This window comes from Marmota marmota, unplaced genomic scaffold, assembly GCF_001458135.2.
Source record: "Marmota marmota marmota unplaced genomic scaffold, marMar, whole genome shotgun sequence".
In the NCBI taxonomy this organism is placed as follows: Eukaryota; Metazoa; Chordata; class Mammalia; order Rodentia; family Sciuridae; genus Marmota; species Marmota marmota.
In genome coordinates, this window is record NW_026000101.1 from 14,851,584 (window position 1) to 14,869,157 (window position 17,574).

Genomic DNA, 17,574 nt, shown 5'->3' on the forward strand with positions numbered 1-17,574 from the left:
AGCAGCAGCGAGCGGCGGCCCGCCACACCGGCTGAGGTGCGCTACATCTCCCCCAAGCACCGCCTCATCAAAGTAGAGAGCGCCGCAGCGGGTGGTGCAGTGGATCCCCCGGGGGGCGCCTGCCCTGGCGGTCGCACCTGGAGCCCGACGGCTTGCGGAGGCAAGAAACTGCTCAACAAGTGCGCTGCCTCGGCTGCAGAAGAGAGCGGGGCCGGCAAGAAGGACAAGGTAAGGTGCTTCTTGGCCTCGCCCGAGGTTCCAGAGACACTGTGCGCACAGGGAAACTGAGGCACCGCTCCAGTACCTAAACCCTACATAAACTTCGACCTAGGACCGTGGGGCCAGGTCTCCGGCGCTGCCACTTGATTCTGCCCACTCCCTCCCGCACTCTCCCAGGTGCACCGTCCCTTCGCTACTGCTCCTAAACACGTCCTCTCAGAGCCCACAGCCCTAGCGAGGGAGCCCCGCCCAGCCTTGCCGAAGGAAGAGGGACCCAGCCAGCCCTTCCGGCTCCCGAGTAAAGTCCAGAGAGCCAGGGCTGTCACGGGCCCTCATTTTCTCTTGGGTCCCCCAGGCTTCCTCCTCCAGCACACACACGATATGTGGCTGGAAACTGAGGTCCAGAGCCGGGAGGGAATTCGATTTATTGTACGCAGTATTCTTGGTGGCGGATCCGACCCGCTGTCCCTGAATATGTATATGTAAATCTTTCTACACGCCCCACCCTCCATGCCTTTTTTCCAAAGCCGAGTGGCCTATTGTGCTGGAGCGGCACTGGGAACCCCCCAGGCATGCTTTTCGCCTGAAATGCGCGACCTCCAAGACTGCCCCACACTAATTGGGCAGTTCCCACCCCAGCACTCCCCAGGGGGTCCACCTATCAGGTGGGCTGAAAGGAGACCCACCCCTCCTATCTCACCTTCTTCCTTCCTGACCCCTTCCCCACTGTTGGATCCCAGGGGAGAGGGGGGTCTTTGTGGTAACCCCATTCCTTATATATCAGGCCATCTTAATCCACCCCCGTTGAAGTAGGTGAGTTAATTCCAGTCAGAGGCAGCCTCCTCCTCCTCTTTACACTCCTGAAGGCCTCCTTTCCCCATAAAATAGTACTTGTTCTGTCTACTTCTGGTGGAAGGCAGTGTTTTGATTGAATGCAAGGCCCAGTGGAAGAGCCCACTCCTTAGGGCAGGATTGCCTGGCTGTCAGGCCCCTGCACCCTTGTTCTCCCCCACATTCTCCTCCCAGAGGTAAACTTTTGCCCAGGACTGGGTTGATAAAAAGTCTGAGTTCCTCTTAGGACTGGATGCCTGGGCAGGAGGGAGACAGGCTTCTACCTGCCAGCTGGTGCTTGGAAAGGGATCTTTTTGTTTTCTCTGAGGAAGGGTAAGGGGATGCCCTCCTTTAATTTTTCTGCCAGATATCCTTTCTGCAATGTCCTGGAGTATTCTCTCCCCTGCTTGTTCTGCCCAGGGCTGGTGGTGTGGGCAGTCTAGAGCACCCCACCTCTCCCTGGAGCAGTTTGGGAACTGGGAATACACCTCCGAAGCTTGAACTCTGGACTTGTCAAGCACCCAGGATACCACAGCTTGAAGACAGCTGGGAGCTAGGTGGCCACCCGGGCACTGCCTTGGTGAGGTGGGGGGATATCCCTGGGAGCCACTGGTTGATCTAACAGGAGAACACTGAAGAGGTCCCTTGCAGTCTTATGTATAGCCCAAACTTGGCTTGATGCACAGATTCCAGAGAACCTGGAATTTGGGGGTATAGAAGGCTCTAGAAAGTGCTCCCAGAGGTTGCAGCTGACTTTTGGACCCTTTCTATCCCCTTTTTACCCACAGTCACCAGCCAGCAGAGCAGAGCTCCTTCCTTTCCTGCTGCTAGTGGTTCTGCCTCTCACTAAAGTCTTCTTTTGTGGCTTTCAAAACTTGAGTAAACATTCTTTCCCAATTACATTTAAGACTGTTTCAAATACGTAGTTATAATGTGTTTTGTAGCTGGAATGTCAAGTGTGTTTAAGACCTGGTCTCATTCTATCACCAGATATTTCTTGTAGGTCTTCTCTGTGTCCTCCCTGCAAGGTGCTAGCTACAGTGGGACCCCTTGTGGAGCTGATGTCCCCGTTGAATGCTGTGATGGGGGCTGTCGTGCCAGGTTGAATCCTGTGATGAGACCTAGTGTTACAGGGGTCAGCAAGGATACCTCAGAGGCAGAACCATTATTGAGCAGGAAGAATTGGGACCATAGATGACCTGCTACTTCTAAAGACCTGCAGGTGGTTCCTCCTCATATAAGTTAGCCAAGTTTTAGCCAGCACTTGCTTTGTGTTCAGAGGTATCTTTGCCCAAGCCAGGAGATGAGGGAGTGAACACTGCAGACTATACAACAGAAATCTCTGGCCTGAGCCTCAGGAGGTAAAGGCCCCATGATTGGGCAAGACCCTAGACAGGCAGGTGCCAGGGGTTAGGGTCCTTGTGAGTTGAGCTCAGTGAGGGACAATGGATGGATTTGGCTACCAGAGTGATATGGTCACCTCAGATATAACTTTTTTGGAACCAACTCTCTGGGCTACTTTTCACCTACTAGGTTGTGACTTTGACCTCTTTGATCTTTTAAGAAGTTGTCCCTCTCAGGAGAAGGGATGGCAGTTACCAGATGTTTTTCTACTGAGGAGGAAAGGAAGCAGCTGGGTAGGGAGGAGGCTCCAAGGGGAGGGTCTGCAAGGCTCTCTCACTTTAGAATTTGCATTATGATAAGTTCCCTACTGATCTTTGACTGCTGAACTGGGGACTAGACTTGGAGAAGCACTGATGCAGCCATGGCTTCTCTCCTTAACTGTCCGTCTGGGTCTTCTGACCTCTGCCACTTTGGGATGCAGAGAGTCCAGATGCCCTGTGTCTACCTTCTGTGTGTGGCCACCACCCCAACCCCATCAGGCGGTCAGGAGGCAGTCTGTTTTTTACATTACTTCCAGCCAGACAACTTTTGGAAGGTCAGGCACACTGTGATCTAGTCCTGAATACCTCAGAGCCTTCCTTCTGCCCCCTATCCATGGATCCAAGAAAACCCACTTAGCCTTCTGTCAGCCCAGCTTTCTTTGATTAGTCCTTAGGGAATTGGATGAGCCTGTCAGGCCTGGCAAATGCCCCCCTATGTGCCTGCCAGGCCTGTGTTTGGTTTTAGCATCAAGCCTGAGTTAAGAGTTATTAAGGTGTGGAGTGGGTCTGTTGGTTAGCAGATCCTTTTTCTAGTGCTGTCCCCCACTGCAGTTTATCTTTTGAGGCCTCCATTCCTGCTGACTTCAGTTCCTGTGCTGCCCTCTGTCACACACCTAGGTACCCACCTGCTCTCTCCCAGGTGAGTCCTGGGGCACGCATACCTAGTCACATCCCCACCAGCATTCAGTCTGGGGCATTTTCCTTTTAGAGTCACTTGGAAGAGAGACTGTTTACCGTGGTCGTTCCTCCTCATCTAAGTTAGGCAAGTTTTAGCCAGCACTTGCTTTGTGTTCAGAAGTATCTTGGTCCAAGCCAGGAGATGAGGGAGTGAACTCTGCAGACTACACAACAGAAATCTCTGGCCTGAGCCTCAGGAGGAAATTGAGGTGTCTTTTCAGGATTCTTTTCTCTGTGTTTTTGTCTTGAGGATTTGGGGAGATCTTTATCTAGGAGTAACCTCGAGCTGAATCGAGAGACAGAAGTGGAATTGCACTGCAAGGGAGGGTCAGCAGGCTGCAGAGAACTATGTCAGGCTAAGTGTGTACCTGTGTGCATGTAAGGGTATGCATGTGGGGGGTACATATGTGTGCATGAACATGTATCAAACCCCGATATGTTCTTGGAAACCAGTGCTTTCATGTCATGGGTCTTGCATGGGGTAACAATGTGAGAGAGGTGGGGTCCAAACTTGGTACCCCACAGGTAGTCCCTGCAGTCTAGAGAGCCACAGAAGGGATGTGCTCAGAGCCATGACTGAGGAAGATCCCAGCCTCTGAATAGTTGCCAACATGTGGAGGAAATGGAGCCGGAATTGGTGCAGTTGTGCTGTAGTTCAGATGAGAGATGCTGGGGGCTTTAGGTCCTGGGGAAAAAAATACAAACTGTAGTAGAAATAGCATTCTTTCAAGTTGTGCCTTATTGAAGAGGAAAAAAAAAAATGATAACAAAAACAGCCAGTGACTTGATGGGTCTCCTTTGGTGAGACAGGACTCACCCAGTTATGTTTTCTTCCGAAGTCTTGTTTCTTTTATTATAGTTAAGTAAATGTTTCCACCACAACTGAGAAAGTCGAGATGCATCATGGTATCCGTTTTCCTGGGTTTTAAATACATGCTAATGTGTACCAATGCTTGAGATTTTGTCAGCATCCATAAAGTTGAGTTAAATAACACGTTTTCCATAGTTACGGAGTAAATAGTATCATGTTTTTTGTTTTTTTTTTTCCTTTTTAAAAACATCTAGCAAAGTTTCTGAACTGCCTGCCAGACAAGGGGAACTCGGGGAAATAAGTGGTAGCTAATTTCCAAGGATGGAGCTTCTCAATTTGCAGTTGAGTACAGTCGGCTATGTATCCTGAGGTTCTGCATGTACAGATTTAACCAACTGCAGACCAAAAATATTTGAAAAAAAAAAAATAGACTTTTCTCCCATTGTCATTCCCAAAACAATGTAATATAACGAGTATATTCAGAGCATTTACATTGTATTAGGTATTATAAGTAATGTAGAGACAATTTAAAATAGTCCCAGAGGATGTGCATAGATTATATGTAAATCCTATGCCATTTCATATAGGGGACTTCAGCATCTTGGAATTTGGTGTCTGAGGAGGGCCTTGGAGCCTGTGCCCCACAGAGATCAAAAAACAACTTATAAGCTTCTCAACTTCTATTCAGTGAGACAGTGTCACAGCCCAAGGAAAATCAGGAGAAAAGGGTGTGCAAGGGCTTGGAGGACCTGAATGCTGGCCAGGGAAGGAGGATGTCAGGAGAAGGGGACATCTGAGCTGACTCAGGCATGGGGATCCGCAGGCAGAGAAGTGTGGAAGAGGGGCTGGAGGCTTGAGAGAGAGTGGTGGGAATAGGGGAGGTGTCTAACAGCCACATGCTTAGATTCTCCAGTTGTTTAAATATCCTTGTTGGAGGGCTGGGGATCTAGCTCAGTGGTAGAACACTTGCCTAGCATGCATAAGGCCCTGGGTTTGATATCCAACACTGCAGCAACAACAATCAAGAAAGAGAGAAAGTGGGCTGGAGTAGTGGCTCAGTGGTAGAACCTTGCGTGGCATGTGTGAGGCCCTAGGTTTGATCCTCATATAAATAATTGTGTGCATGTGTCGGATACATATGTGTGCATACACCACATATAAGTAAATAAATAAATAAATAAATAATCAATCCATTGACAACTAAAAAAAAGAAAAAAGTCTTTGTTGGAGAAAGTTAAGAGCAGCCGGGAGTGGTGATATATCTGTACTTCCAGTGACTCTGGAGGCTAAGGCAGGAAGATCACAAATTTAAGGCCAGCCTCAACAACTTAGACCTGTCTTGAAATAAAAAGCTCTGGGGATGTGGCTCAATGGTTAAGCACCCTGGGTTCAATCCCCCATAAGAATAAAGGAAAATAAAAAGTTAGGATCAAACATGATAGCTACGGTTTGGCTTGGGGAGACATTATAATCACTTACTTGGTTTTGTTTTTTTTGGTACTGGGAATTGAACACAGGGGTAGTAGACCACTGAGCCACATCCCCAACCCTATTTTGTATTTTATTTAGAGACAGGGTCTTACTGAGTTGCTCAGAGCCTCGCCATTGCTGAGGCTGGCTTTGAACTTGCGATTCTCCTGTTTCAGCTTTCTGAGCTGCTGGGGTTACAGGTATGTGCTACCATGCCCAGTTTACTTGGTTATTTTAGTCCTGACCGTCATGCTAGGTACTTGGTCCCAGTACTGTGCCAGCTGTTGCTGCAGGACAAGTCACCCCAACCTCAGATTTTAAACCAGAGGTCACCAGTCCTCTTAAGAGCCAGGGCCAGATAGTCAATGTTTTCAGGCATGCAGGCCAGATGGTCTCAGGCTCCATAATGACTGGTCAGCCCTGCCATTGTAACTTGGAAGCAGTCGTAGACAGTATGTTAATCAGTGGGAATAGCTGTGTTCCAGTAAAACTTTATTTACAAAAGCAGGCCACTGGCCCAAGGGCCGTAGTTTTCCACCTAGTCTTTGAACAACAAGATGATGTTTGTGGTCCATGAGCGGCACATCTGAGTAGCTTTCCTGGTCTCAGCTGGGCTTGCTCAGACCTAGGGGTCCTGGCTCGGCTTTCCTACATGTTTGGCAGGCTGATTGGATGGCCTTGGGCTGCGGCAATTCAGCCCTGTTCCATGTGGTCCCTCATCCTTCAGCACATGTTCATGTGGTGGCAAGGTTCCAAGAAAGGGCAGAAGCCCATATGGATTTTTTTTTTCTTTCTTTCATTGAAGTTATTATTTTTTTTCTTTTCCTTTTCTTTCCTTTCTTTTTCTGGTACTGGGAATTGAAGCCAGGGGCACTTTACTACTGACCACATCCCTAGCCCTTTTAATTTTTTATTCTGAGGCAGAATCTTGCTAAATTGCCCAGGCTGGCCTTGAACCCCTGCCTCAGCCTGGTAAATACTGGGATTACAGGGGTGTGCCACTCACTGTGCCCTGCAGGTTTGAGGTTGCAGACTGGTGGGACTGTTCTTTCTACTGCGTGCTCTTGACCAAAGCAAGTCACAGCTCAAGTCCAGGATTCCAGGAAAGAGGAGGAACTGGAGAGTCCCAAGGCAAAGGGCAGGGACACATGCAAGCCATTAATTAGGGCCTTCAGTGGTATTCATCTACTGCAGGTAATATTACTCCATCTCATGGATAAAGAAACGGAGGTTTACAGAAGTTAGTGACATACCTAATGTCACGCAGCTCCAAGTGACAGAATGAGGCTCTCGCCTGTGCAGTCTGTGCATCACCTGTATGCGTTTCATGGACTTGTTCCAGTGTTTTCCATGGTGGCAATGGCGATAGAGGCTCAGCTGTTTACTGAGGTGTGTTGTATGTCCCCGCCTCCCCTCCGCTTACCCTTCCTCTCTGCATCCCTAGGCCTGATGGCCTGAGTGCTTGGCTTGCTTCAGCATGGGCTTTAGTGCCCCTAGAAGAGCCCCAGAGCTGGCCCCTCTCCCTCTCCCATCTGCCTTGGAGTTCCATAAAGGAGATGTTAATGCAGCACTGGAATTATTTTATAGCAAAATTCTGCACACAGAGTTGGCACATCCCAAAGGACAGCTGCACAAAACATGTGTCTTGTAACTGTCATGTCTTCTCATTCTAACACCAAGCGTTCCCTCCCTCCAAGGATTGGCCAGGCTGCATGTGCTCTGTTTTAAGAAAAGAACTGGTGGTACCTTGGCTCTTATCCACAAGGAACTTCAGTTTCCTTGAAGGAGATCAGGTGACCATTCTCTCTAATCTGACAATCACAGAACATGACTGATTACCCTGGGATTTAACCCCCGAGACTTGACCCCGTTCTCTCCCTGGCCCCGAAGCATTTCTGAACCATAAAATTGGCTTTAAAAGGCAAATCTGAAACAGGTGTGTTTTCCTCTCTCATTCGGCTGAGTCCTCCCCTCCTGAGTTTGGCATGTGCTGGGAGAGCCCAGGGGTGGTGGCCTGTGGGGAAGAGGTAGGTCACCTTTGGTCCTATAAAATAAACGGGGGCTTGTGGCTTTGCAGCCAGGAGCTGGGCTGCTGCTGGCTGGCTGATGGCACACCCCACTGGCCTTTTGAGCCCGGAGAAAGTGGTGGGGTTGCGCTTCCTGCCAGGCAGAGATTGAGATGCTGCTCCGGGAGGCTGCAGTGGCCTCTGACCTGGTGACTTGTGTTTGGCCTGTGTTGATTGAGGAATTGCTGTCTCAGGCCACTGTTAGGAGGTGGGCAGATACACAGATGAACCGGGCATTCCACAAGGAACTATCCTCTGGCTGGGGACACAGGAACCATGATTGGGACACAGATCTGTGTAGCAGAATTTATGTTTAGACAGAGTGCTGTGGGTGGACTGACAGCCACTTGGCACAGTGGCTGTTCTGGGCAGGACCTTGATTCCGTGGAGTCAAAGGAGAAGCAGGGTGAGGATGAAGTTCATTTCAACTGAGGAAATCGAGAAAGGCTTCTCAGAGGAGGAGGCATTTGTGAAAAAAAGATTAGTCACTTAAATTAAGGGAGCTTTCCACAGTAATATTGGTTATATAGTTTCATTGCACATTTTCTGAGCCAACTGCTGTTTTGTGTTCTGTTAACTCTTACTCCTCACCACGGACCTTTGAGGTAGTATTCCCTACTAGTATCCCACTTTTACATAAGAGAAAACTGAGGCACAGAGAGGTTAAGTAATTTGTCTGTGGTTATCCAGCCAATAAATGGTAGAGATGAGATTTGAAACTGGGTCCAGAGTCTGTGTCTTTGACCACTGTGCCACATCACCTCAAGCTACACAATCTCCTGCATGAATTTTCTCTGCATTATTTGTGGTTTGACTTAATCTTTATAAGAACCCTCTCTATTGGCATTGTGAGAGTGACTGGTTCCTACATTTATGTAAGTATTCCATAAAGGGCACTTTTGTGGCTGTAATTCATTTGCTTCTCAGAACTACTTCCAGGTACTGGAATCCCTCTGTACAGATGGAGGCTTTGGGGAGGGGCAGAGTCTGCCCTGCCTTGAGGCAGGTTCTGGCAGAGCCAGCAGGCAGGCTGTCAATCTGGTGTTAAGTCCAGTGCCCCTTGTGCTGGGTGTTGTGAAGGTGGCTCCTCTAGAGCTAGCTCCAGCCCACAGGAAGGGTGACAGCCTGATTGATTTCCGTTTCTTTCTGTTTTGATTCTGAAACGCTTTGCTCAGACTGTTAAGGTGCAACGGCGGAGACCCTTGCTTCCACAATGGAATTTTCCTTCTCTTCCTGTTTGGTATTTTCCAGTAATATTTCTATTAATGTTTCACTTTCAGAGGCACTAACTTCCTGAGGGTTTCAGCTTTCTCAACTGCTGAGCCAGGAAGGACTAAATTTTCCTTCCAATCACTCAGTTCCTTTCCATTTTCTCTAAGGGGAGTTCTCTGGGTTTCCCATTATGCCGTAAAGGAAGGATCCTGGAGGTGGGTCCAGGGGATGGAGAGAGAGTTAGTCAGGGCCCTGGGGAATGACTCAGCCCCATGTTTTCCAAGCAGCACTTAATAGCAGTGTCCAGAAAGGGGTTTCCCAAGGCTGAAGAGGGGCTGCCCATGGCTTGACAGGTGGGGGAGGTGGGCCCTCTGGGTGGTGTCCTTTAGGCTGGACAGAGTCTTCAACTGAGCCACCAGAGCCCGTGCCCATTCCATTCTCCTTGTTTCATTGATTCCTTCAATAGATGTTGCTGAGAGCCTGCCGTGTGCTGGCCGTGTGCTGGGTGTTCTACGTGGTGCTGGGGCCTCAACAGTGAACAGAAAGCTTACAAGTCCTGCTCCCCTGAGTTTGTAGGCTCAGCTTGTCAGAGACTGTGACTCTGGAGACAGGATAGAGGTCAACTGGGCCCAAGTATGAGTGGCATGCTATTATTATTAGGTACCAGAGATTGAACTCAGGGGCACTGACCACTGCACACACCCCCAGCTCTATTTTGTATTTTATTTAGAGACAGGGTCTCACTGAGTTGCTTAGCACCTCACTTTTGCTGAGGCTGCCTTTGAACTCGGGCTTCAGTTTCCCGAGCTGCTGGGATTACAGGCATGTGTGCCTGGCTGGCATGCTGTTTTGTATGGTGCTCAGAGAGGGCTTTGCTGAGGCTGAGCTGGTGTGAGCCCCATGGCTCTCCAAGATAAGAGGGGACAGCCCTGCAGAGATGAGAGCAGGGAGGGGTTGTCCCAGGAGCATCGTGTCACTGAGCCTGAGCAGGACAGGGGAGGGCGAGAGGTGGGGCCTCAGGCAGGAAAGAGGTCTTTTACCTGAGCTCTGCGTTGGAGCTGGAAGGTTCTGAGCAGGGAGCCCCATGACCTGACGCAGGTTTTAGAAGGCCTGTGCTGGCTGCCTTATGGGAACAGTGGAGAGGACACGCAGGGAGACTTCTGGAACTGGGGCACTCACAGCTGGGATGAGAGGAGGCCAGGTTTGGGGTGTCCGAAAGGTAGGGCTATAGTGTCTCCTGACAGATGATCTCTAAGAAGAGTCAGGGTGTGGGGCGGGGGGGGGGCGGAGATGAGCAGCCAGGAGCAACAGTGACCTTGGCTGGGATGGGGAAGGCTCTGGAGCCCAAGTTACAACTCAGCTGATGGAGTTGGCAGAGAGGGATGCCCTCTGCCCTCCCTGAGGACCCAGCAGAGACAAGCATGGCTTCCGTGTGGGGCTGCAGGAGGAACTGGAAACCCCCAGGAAGAGGAGGCCACATGAGAGCAGGAGAGGGGCAGATCCTGGACAGGAGGGATCCCTTCCACAGCAACTGAGGTTGGAAGGGGGCGGGCTGCTTGCCCTTGGTGTGGCCAGAGCTTGCTGCCTGCAGTTGTGACTGCAGGGGGTAGAGGAAGGTGATAAGAGGTCAGGTGTGAAGGGCCCGGCCTGCCACCTCCTTGAGGTTACTCCAGTATTCCAAATTCAAGGGGCTGCTTGGGAGGCTGAGCTGCACACACTCAGGTTAAGGGCGAATGCTGGGATTAAGTCTCCAGGGACAGGGCAGGGGCTGCACCGTCTCAGCACAAACACTTCAGGTAGTTGGGAAAGTTCTCCCTTATCTGGGGTTTGTGGGACTCTGGCTACAGGGAGGAGGCAAAGAGTAAGGAGGAATGGGCCTCTCCAGGTTTCCCCAGCCGGGTTGGAATTCTAAAAATGAAAATGACCAGAAAGTTGACGGCGAAACGTCACCGTTTTTTGTTGGACTTGTTGGTCTTGCACTCCCAGAAAGCCAGACAGCCCTGTGATCCCTCGGTGCATTCCAAAGCTGCAGCATGTGATCTGGGGACCACGTGGCGTTGTGGGAATGGTGCAGCCCCTACCTGCCCTTCTGTGTGGGCCACTTGCATTGGCTGCACTCAGCCCCTTCTCAGGAAGGGGCGGGCTCCGATGCTGAGGTGGATTTCAGGCTCATTGGTGACCTCCTCCCCTCCTTTATAACAAGAGTGAGTAAATCTGCTGCAGAAAATACAGGTGAGCAAAACCAAAATAGAAATCAACCTTAATTGTGTAATTCAAAGAAACCACTGGTAACATTGAGTGTTTTTCCAGCTTGCCTTATTTCCCAGCATATGCATCCATTTTTTCCCTCCACAAAAATTAAGTAATATTGCATATTTTTTTTTCAAAGACATGGAATGAAGTCTACATTATCTTATGAACACCCAACAACCACAATTTAATAGCTGAATATTTCGGCTCTCTCTCATCTTCACTAATTCAGTGGCCCTGTAATGAACATCTTTGTAACTTCATTCTTTACACAGGTCTGGGATTATTTCCCTGGGATTGAACCTGATAAGAATTGTTGGGTAAAATGATAGAAATTTTGATATGTGTTTTTAGATTGTGTTCTAGAGAGGCTTTACCAATTGATGCCTGTTTGACTCTTCTCTCACAAGACTGGGGATTCTAATGCAATTTGGTTTAATTTGCAATTTCTCGGATTACTGGTGCATACGTGCATTGACCATTTGTGTTGCTTTCTAAAAATGTTTGCCTATATCTTCTACTCACCCTTTTGTACCGCAGAGTTTTATCTTTTTATGGGGTTGAACAACTTTTTGTGGATTAAGGAGTGCAGCCTCTTACCTGCTGTTTGGGGTGCAGAATGTTTTCTTTTTAAAGTTTACAAGTTGACTTTTCGTTCTATGTCTGGTGGTGGCTGATGCTTACAGTGCATTTTTATCTGTTGTTAAATCGGTCTTGGTGTTCTTCATGATTTCTTGAGTGTGCTGCTTAGAAATTCTTCTTCACTCCAAATATTTACTCCAGCATATTCTTCTAATACTTTGATGGTTTCTTTCCTTTTGCATTGAAGGTTTTTTTTTTTTTTTTTGGTACTGGGAATTGAACCCAGGCTGATCTTCCACTGAGCTACATCCCAGTCCTTTTTAATTTTTTTATTTTGAGACAGGGTCTGGCTCATCTGCTAAGGGTCTCACTACATGGATGAGGCTGGCCTCAAACCCTCTTGCCTCAGCCTCCTGAGTTTCTGGGATTACAGGTGTGCACCACCATGCCTGTCTACTCTGAAGTGTTCATTGGCCTGTAGTCAGATCTCGGGGTCTGAGTAGGCATCATATATTTTTCTGATAGCATGTTTCTGGACAGCTTCTCTCTGCTCACTCTAGATCTGCCTGTATTCCTTCAAGTGCCTCTTTAGACTTAAATATTTTGATTCTGTCTTGCCCTGACTGTGTTTAGGTCTCATCGGCGATTATGATAATGATGACGAAGGCTTGTCTTTATAAAATGATACCTTTCCTCTGCAGATACTCATGCACTTATTACACGGCTCCTGACACATGAGGGAAATAACCAGGTATTAGCACTTCATCTTTGGATGCCACACCTGATGTGGTGGATGGGGTGTGATCAGGAAAGCCTCCCCTCCCTCTGGCAGAGTCAGCTTCCCCTCTGGGGCCACAGGGCCAGGCTGCCTTGGTGTATTTGGGGTGGTCCATCACTGGAGTCCCCCCTGCACCCTTGGCTTTAACTGAGACACTCTGTTTCATCTTTCTCCCGGAGGCTTTGCGGTGGAAGAGGTGTCGCCTTCAGTTGTCCACGTAGCACGATGTTTAGATGCCAGCCCTGAGGGATCCCCAGCCATGATTATGCCCAAGTGGTCTAACTCAGCCTGGAAAGGTCCCCGAGAGTTTCCAAGGCAAGATGGGAAGAGGTCCATGCCCCCGTAGAGAGGCAGGTAAATGACTTGCCGAGTGGAGAAGGGATGTATTTGAGCCCAAGGTGGGACAGCACTGGGAAAGTAGCCTGTAGTGTGTAGACTTGAAGGATGGGTAAGACTTGAAGATGTGACCTGTGGGAACTCCGTGACTTTGTGGTCACTTAATTTTTTTTTTGTACTAGAGAATAGAACCCAGGGGCACTCAACCACTGAGCCACTTCTTCAGTCCTTTTTTGTATTTTATTTAGAGATAGGGTCTCGCTGAGTTGCTTAAATCTTTGCTAAGTTGCTGGGGCTGGCTTTGAACTCGCCATCCTCCTGCCCCAGCCCCCCAAGCCTCTGGGATTACAAGCATGCACCACCATACCTAGCATTAGTCACTTAATTTTTAACACCCACCAAAGTCCAATCCTAGAGGACTAATTAAAAGTTCTTCCCCCACCAGCCCCCACCCAACCTTTGCTGTCCCCTTTCAACCCAGGTGTCCTGCAGCTTCTATTAGTGAGAGACAATGACGCCTAGACTGCTGGGCCTGTTCCTCTTTTCTGGCTCAGGCCAGTCAGACTGATGCTTCCCGCAGGGTCTGCTTTGGGGCTGGTGACCTTAACGAGTTGAGGCTAGAGGAACGCATTAAATCCAGAAGGGTTGATGGGGAATAAATATAGGAAAAGTGTGGGGTTTTGAACACTGATGAACCTTTCTGCGGTTCTGAGAGGCTGGGGGCGTTTACACAGTTCAGCACACCATGTGTCGCACCATGTCATCGAACCTTGGGCCAGCCCTCGCAGCACCTGGAGAGCAATTTTCAAAAATACCGGTTTGCTAGGCTCCCACCCAGGCTTATTAAAGCATGATTTCTGAGGGTGGAGCCTGGATGCCAGTATTTTTGGAAGCTCCCCAAATGATGAAGACCTACCACCAAGGCTGAAATCTGCTGTCTTAGGCCTTTGGGACCCCACGAGATGCTGGGGATCTCCCAGTTTGGCCCTTTTCCAGCCATACTTGAAACCTCAATGATGAGCGCATTGGTCCCCCACCACCAGGCCCCTTTACTCAGTGGGAGTTGGAAGCTGCCTCTGATGCCACTCCAGTTCCTGTCGAGTGCCTGACATTTATGGGGGTTCCATCGACTGCCCTTCTTGTCTCTAGAGATTCTACTATTGTATTGGTTTGGATCTTTGAGGTCCAGAAGAACAGGTGACCTTGTTTCTCCCACCTGGGGTGTGTTTGGTGTCTTCCACGGCAGAGGAGAGCTGCGGGCTGTAACGCTACCCCACAGGGCCAAGTCCTAGCCAGGGCACCAACTGCCGTGGACAGTGACCCTTCAGTATCTCAGGAGTAGAGATCCCTGATGGAGCTTCTGTCCAGGAGCTTCCTGTGGGCTGAAAGTGACCAGCCGGAGCATGTTCCTAGGGAGTGCCCTGAGGTGGACACTGTGTAGATGGGTAACTGGGTAAGGAGCAGGGTCAGGTTCACTGGAGGATTTGGGGAATCTCAGCAGAGAGAGGAGGGGAGCAGGCAGGCCTAGATTCTAGGGGAGCAGGTGGGACCTGCCATCTAGGACTTTAATCCTCAGTAGGAAGCAAATGAGGCAGAGGTTGCCTGGCTGAGAGTGGCATGGTGACAGGGGCTGGGCATTCTGTGTCCTTGCCGGGGCTCGCCAGGTACCCAGAGTTGTTGGTCCTCACACCATAGACCATAATGGTGCTTACTGTGGCATGAAATGAGCACTGGCTCTAGGGTCCATCATCCTGAGGTCACATTGCTAGCCCTGCTGCTTGGAAGCCTTGTAACTTGGGACAACTGACTAGGTTCTCCATTTGCCAAGTGGGGATAGCGATGGTGTTTCCCGACCACTCGCTCAGCCTTGGGCCATGTTTCACTTGCTGTGTTTTATCCTCACAGTGGGTCTTTGAGGTGGTGCCATAAGACTCTCCATTTTATTGAAGGTAAAATATTTAGGAGACGAGGTTTGGGGGCGGGGAAGTACCCGGGCCACTGGAGAATCAAATAAAATTGTTAGTCTCAGTGGTGGAGCACAGTGCCTGGAGTATGGGCAGAGCTTCATGAATGTTTTATAATATTTTGTCCACATTTGTCCAGGGCCTCAGTCCAGTTTCCAACTCTTAGCCACAGTAAAACCAGTGGGGCTGCCCTTTCAGGCCCATTGTCCTCAAAATGTGACCCTGTCCTTATCTGATGGGTCAGTTTGTGGTTGACATATGCTTCCCCACAGCCAGAGAGTAACAGGAAAAGCTCTGTCTGTCGCATTCTAAGAGCTTCTAAGAGTGTGTTAACTCCCGGATCCCCACAACGCTGCCTAGGAGTGGGTTCTGTCAAGTGTCCCATCTTACAGATGAAACAGATAGTAGCAGGCAGAGCCGGAGCTGGGTGTCAACCGCTTGCCATCAGCCTGGCTCCTGTGTCTGCCCTTGACCTCTCTGTGCTATACAGATATAGAGGACAGTAACGGGACAGCCGTGTGTACCATGGTGGTCCCAGAAACATGTGGCCAGAGCCATTTAGAAGCCAGATCACTCGACCATTGACGAAGTGTCTGGTTTGGGGTGGACACGCTCCCTGTGCATTTTGATAGGATAGTGCTGCCAGAGAAGCTTCAGGGAAGACTTCCTGGAGGTGGTGGCCTAGGAGCTGGACCTTCATGGATAGGGAGGGAGGGTTTGCGTATTTAAACACTGGTGGATGTCAGGAGAGCATTCTGGGAGGGGCTCTGAGTGATCTCTGGATACTGAAGGAGAAGTTGGAATGGGAAATGAGGCTTTCAGGCCAGGCCGTGAAGTTTGGCCTTTTATTCCGTGGGCGATGAAAGGTGGTAGAACGAGGCGTGACAGGGTCAGGTCTGGGCTTTAGGAAAACCCGTGTTTCTGCAGCTTCAGAGGGTGGGCTGTGGGGGTGGGGGCCCCAGGCCAAGCTTGGCGGTAGGGACCCCAGTTAAGAGGACATCAGATGCAGTCGCCAGGGGCAGCAAGGGTCTGACCCTAGTCTGCATCCTTAAGCCCTGAAATACTGCACCTGACAGCTCAGGCAGCCCTCAGACGCCTCTGGGTAATGGAGGAAATTGACTGAGCGCTTGTCAAGAGATGGCTTTTTCTGGACTGCTCTTGTCGATAGCCAAGATGCCCTCTGTGGGAGTTGGCGAGTTACTCTGCCCCCAGGGAATTTGTCCCCATTCTATCAGAGCCTGAGGAAGCACGCTGGGACCCTAGTATCTGGGTCAGGGTGGTGACGCGTCAGCTCCTCCAGGTCCCACTGACAGGGACCCCCGTGGAGAGGGACAAGGCAGCCTGTCATGTGGGACTTGGATGGGAGGGAGCAGCTGTGTGTGCTCTGAAGGTGAACCCAGCTTGGACTGGGAGGTCTTGCCGAGCCACAGGCATTTCTGAGGGGCCAGAGCTGCTAGAAGGAAGCAGGGCAGAGACTGCTGGTGCATTGCCGAGAAAAGAAGGAACAAGGAGCCCAGCCCCGGGGCATGCAGCCTCTGAACAGTGTCCTCCTGAAGGACAAGCTGTTTGAGAAACAGTAAGTGCTCAGGCTCCTTTGGGTCCCTGGAGGGAAAGAAACCTTAGCCTCCGTGAAGATGTTTGCCCAGCTCCATCAAACAGCCCCCTGAGGATCCCCGGCCAGTTCCTTCCACCCTCACTGTCCCCAGGGCCTCTGGGCCAGCAGAGCTTGCTTTTACAAGACCAGAAGGAGCGCCTAAGGATCTAGGAATAACACGCCTGTCAGTCGGCTCCTCCTCGCCGGGCTTCCGTGGGGCCCTGGATCTGTCTGAAAGCCATCTGTGGTGTGACTGTGAAGTGACAGGATGGTAGGAGTTGGTGTCATCACTTCCTAGTCACCCACAGGACAGCTGAGAACATTGTGACAGCCTGGATTATCCTGCCAGAACCCGGGGCCTGAGGGTTGTCCCAGTGCAGACACCACGCCCCTGGCGGTCGGCTGGGGTCTTGCCTACCTTGCCCTCACCCACTGAGGCTTTGAGTCACCACCATCTACAGACTATGGGATGGGACAAAGGGACACTCACCTTCACCCAGACAAGCCCTTTGTTTGGAGTCCCTAAAGCTTTTTAGACAATCCCCAGTATTAAAAAAAGAGAAAGAAATTTTCTTTGTAGTTGGACATTTCTGATGGCCACCTCAATAGTAATGGGGAGGGACCCGAGATGTGTAAGGGGACTAAACAAAGCAAGGACTTCATACTTTCTTGAGTCTGCCCAGACTTTTCTTTAAAAAATTCAGCAAGGTATCAGGGCTTTTCTGGTAGGGAGAGGCCTGGCTTCCTAATAAGATCTGTACATTTGAATTTCAAAGGCTTGTTTAAATATGAAATTGAAGGTAACCTTGTATTCACAGTCTAAAAATCAGAAACAAGTGAGGTTGTCGTTAAGTCTGTTCCTGTAGCCCTTGGGGCAGGATGTTTTCTACTCCTCCACCAAAGATTGCTTTGAGCCCTTTTGTTGAAGGACTTCTGACATTTTTCCCCCAGCATTGCTCTGGAGTTAGACATTCAAATCATTGACTGGCATTGACAGGTGGACCCAGAATCCCAGGATGGAACTTGAGGATTGCAGCACACTGTGAGTGTCACAGATTGTCCTGTACTTGATTTTAAAATGTCCCTTCAGTACCTGCTCAGCTGCTGGCCTACAGGCCC

At 49.9% G+C, this 17,574-nt stretch overlaps 1 protein-coding gene across 1 annotated transcript in view; it reads left to right on the forward strand.

Annotated features, from left to right (window-relative positions):
• Shb (SH2 domain containing adaptor protein B) overlaps nt 1-17,574 on the forward strand; it is a 183,484-nt gene that overhangs the window by 53,167 nt on the left and 112,743 nt on the right. Inside the window, exon 4 of the mRNA XM_015492129.1 lies at nt 3-228. Within this exon, the coding sequence (XP_015347615.1) occupies nt 3-228 (226 nt within the window). The remainder of the gene's footprint in view (nt 1-2; nt 229-17,574) is intronic.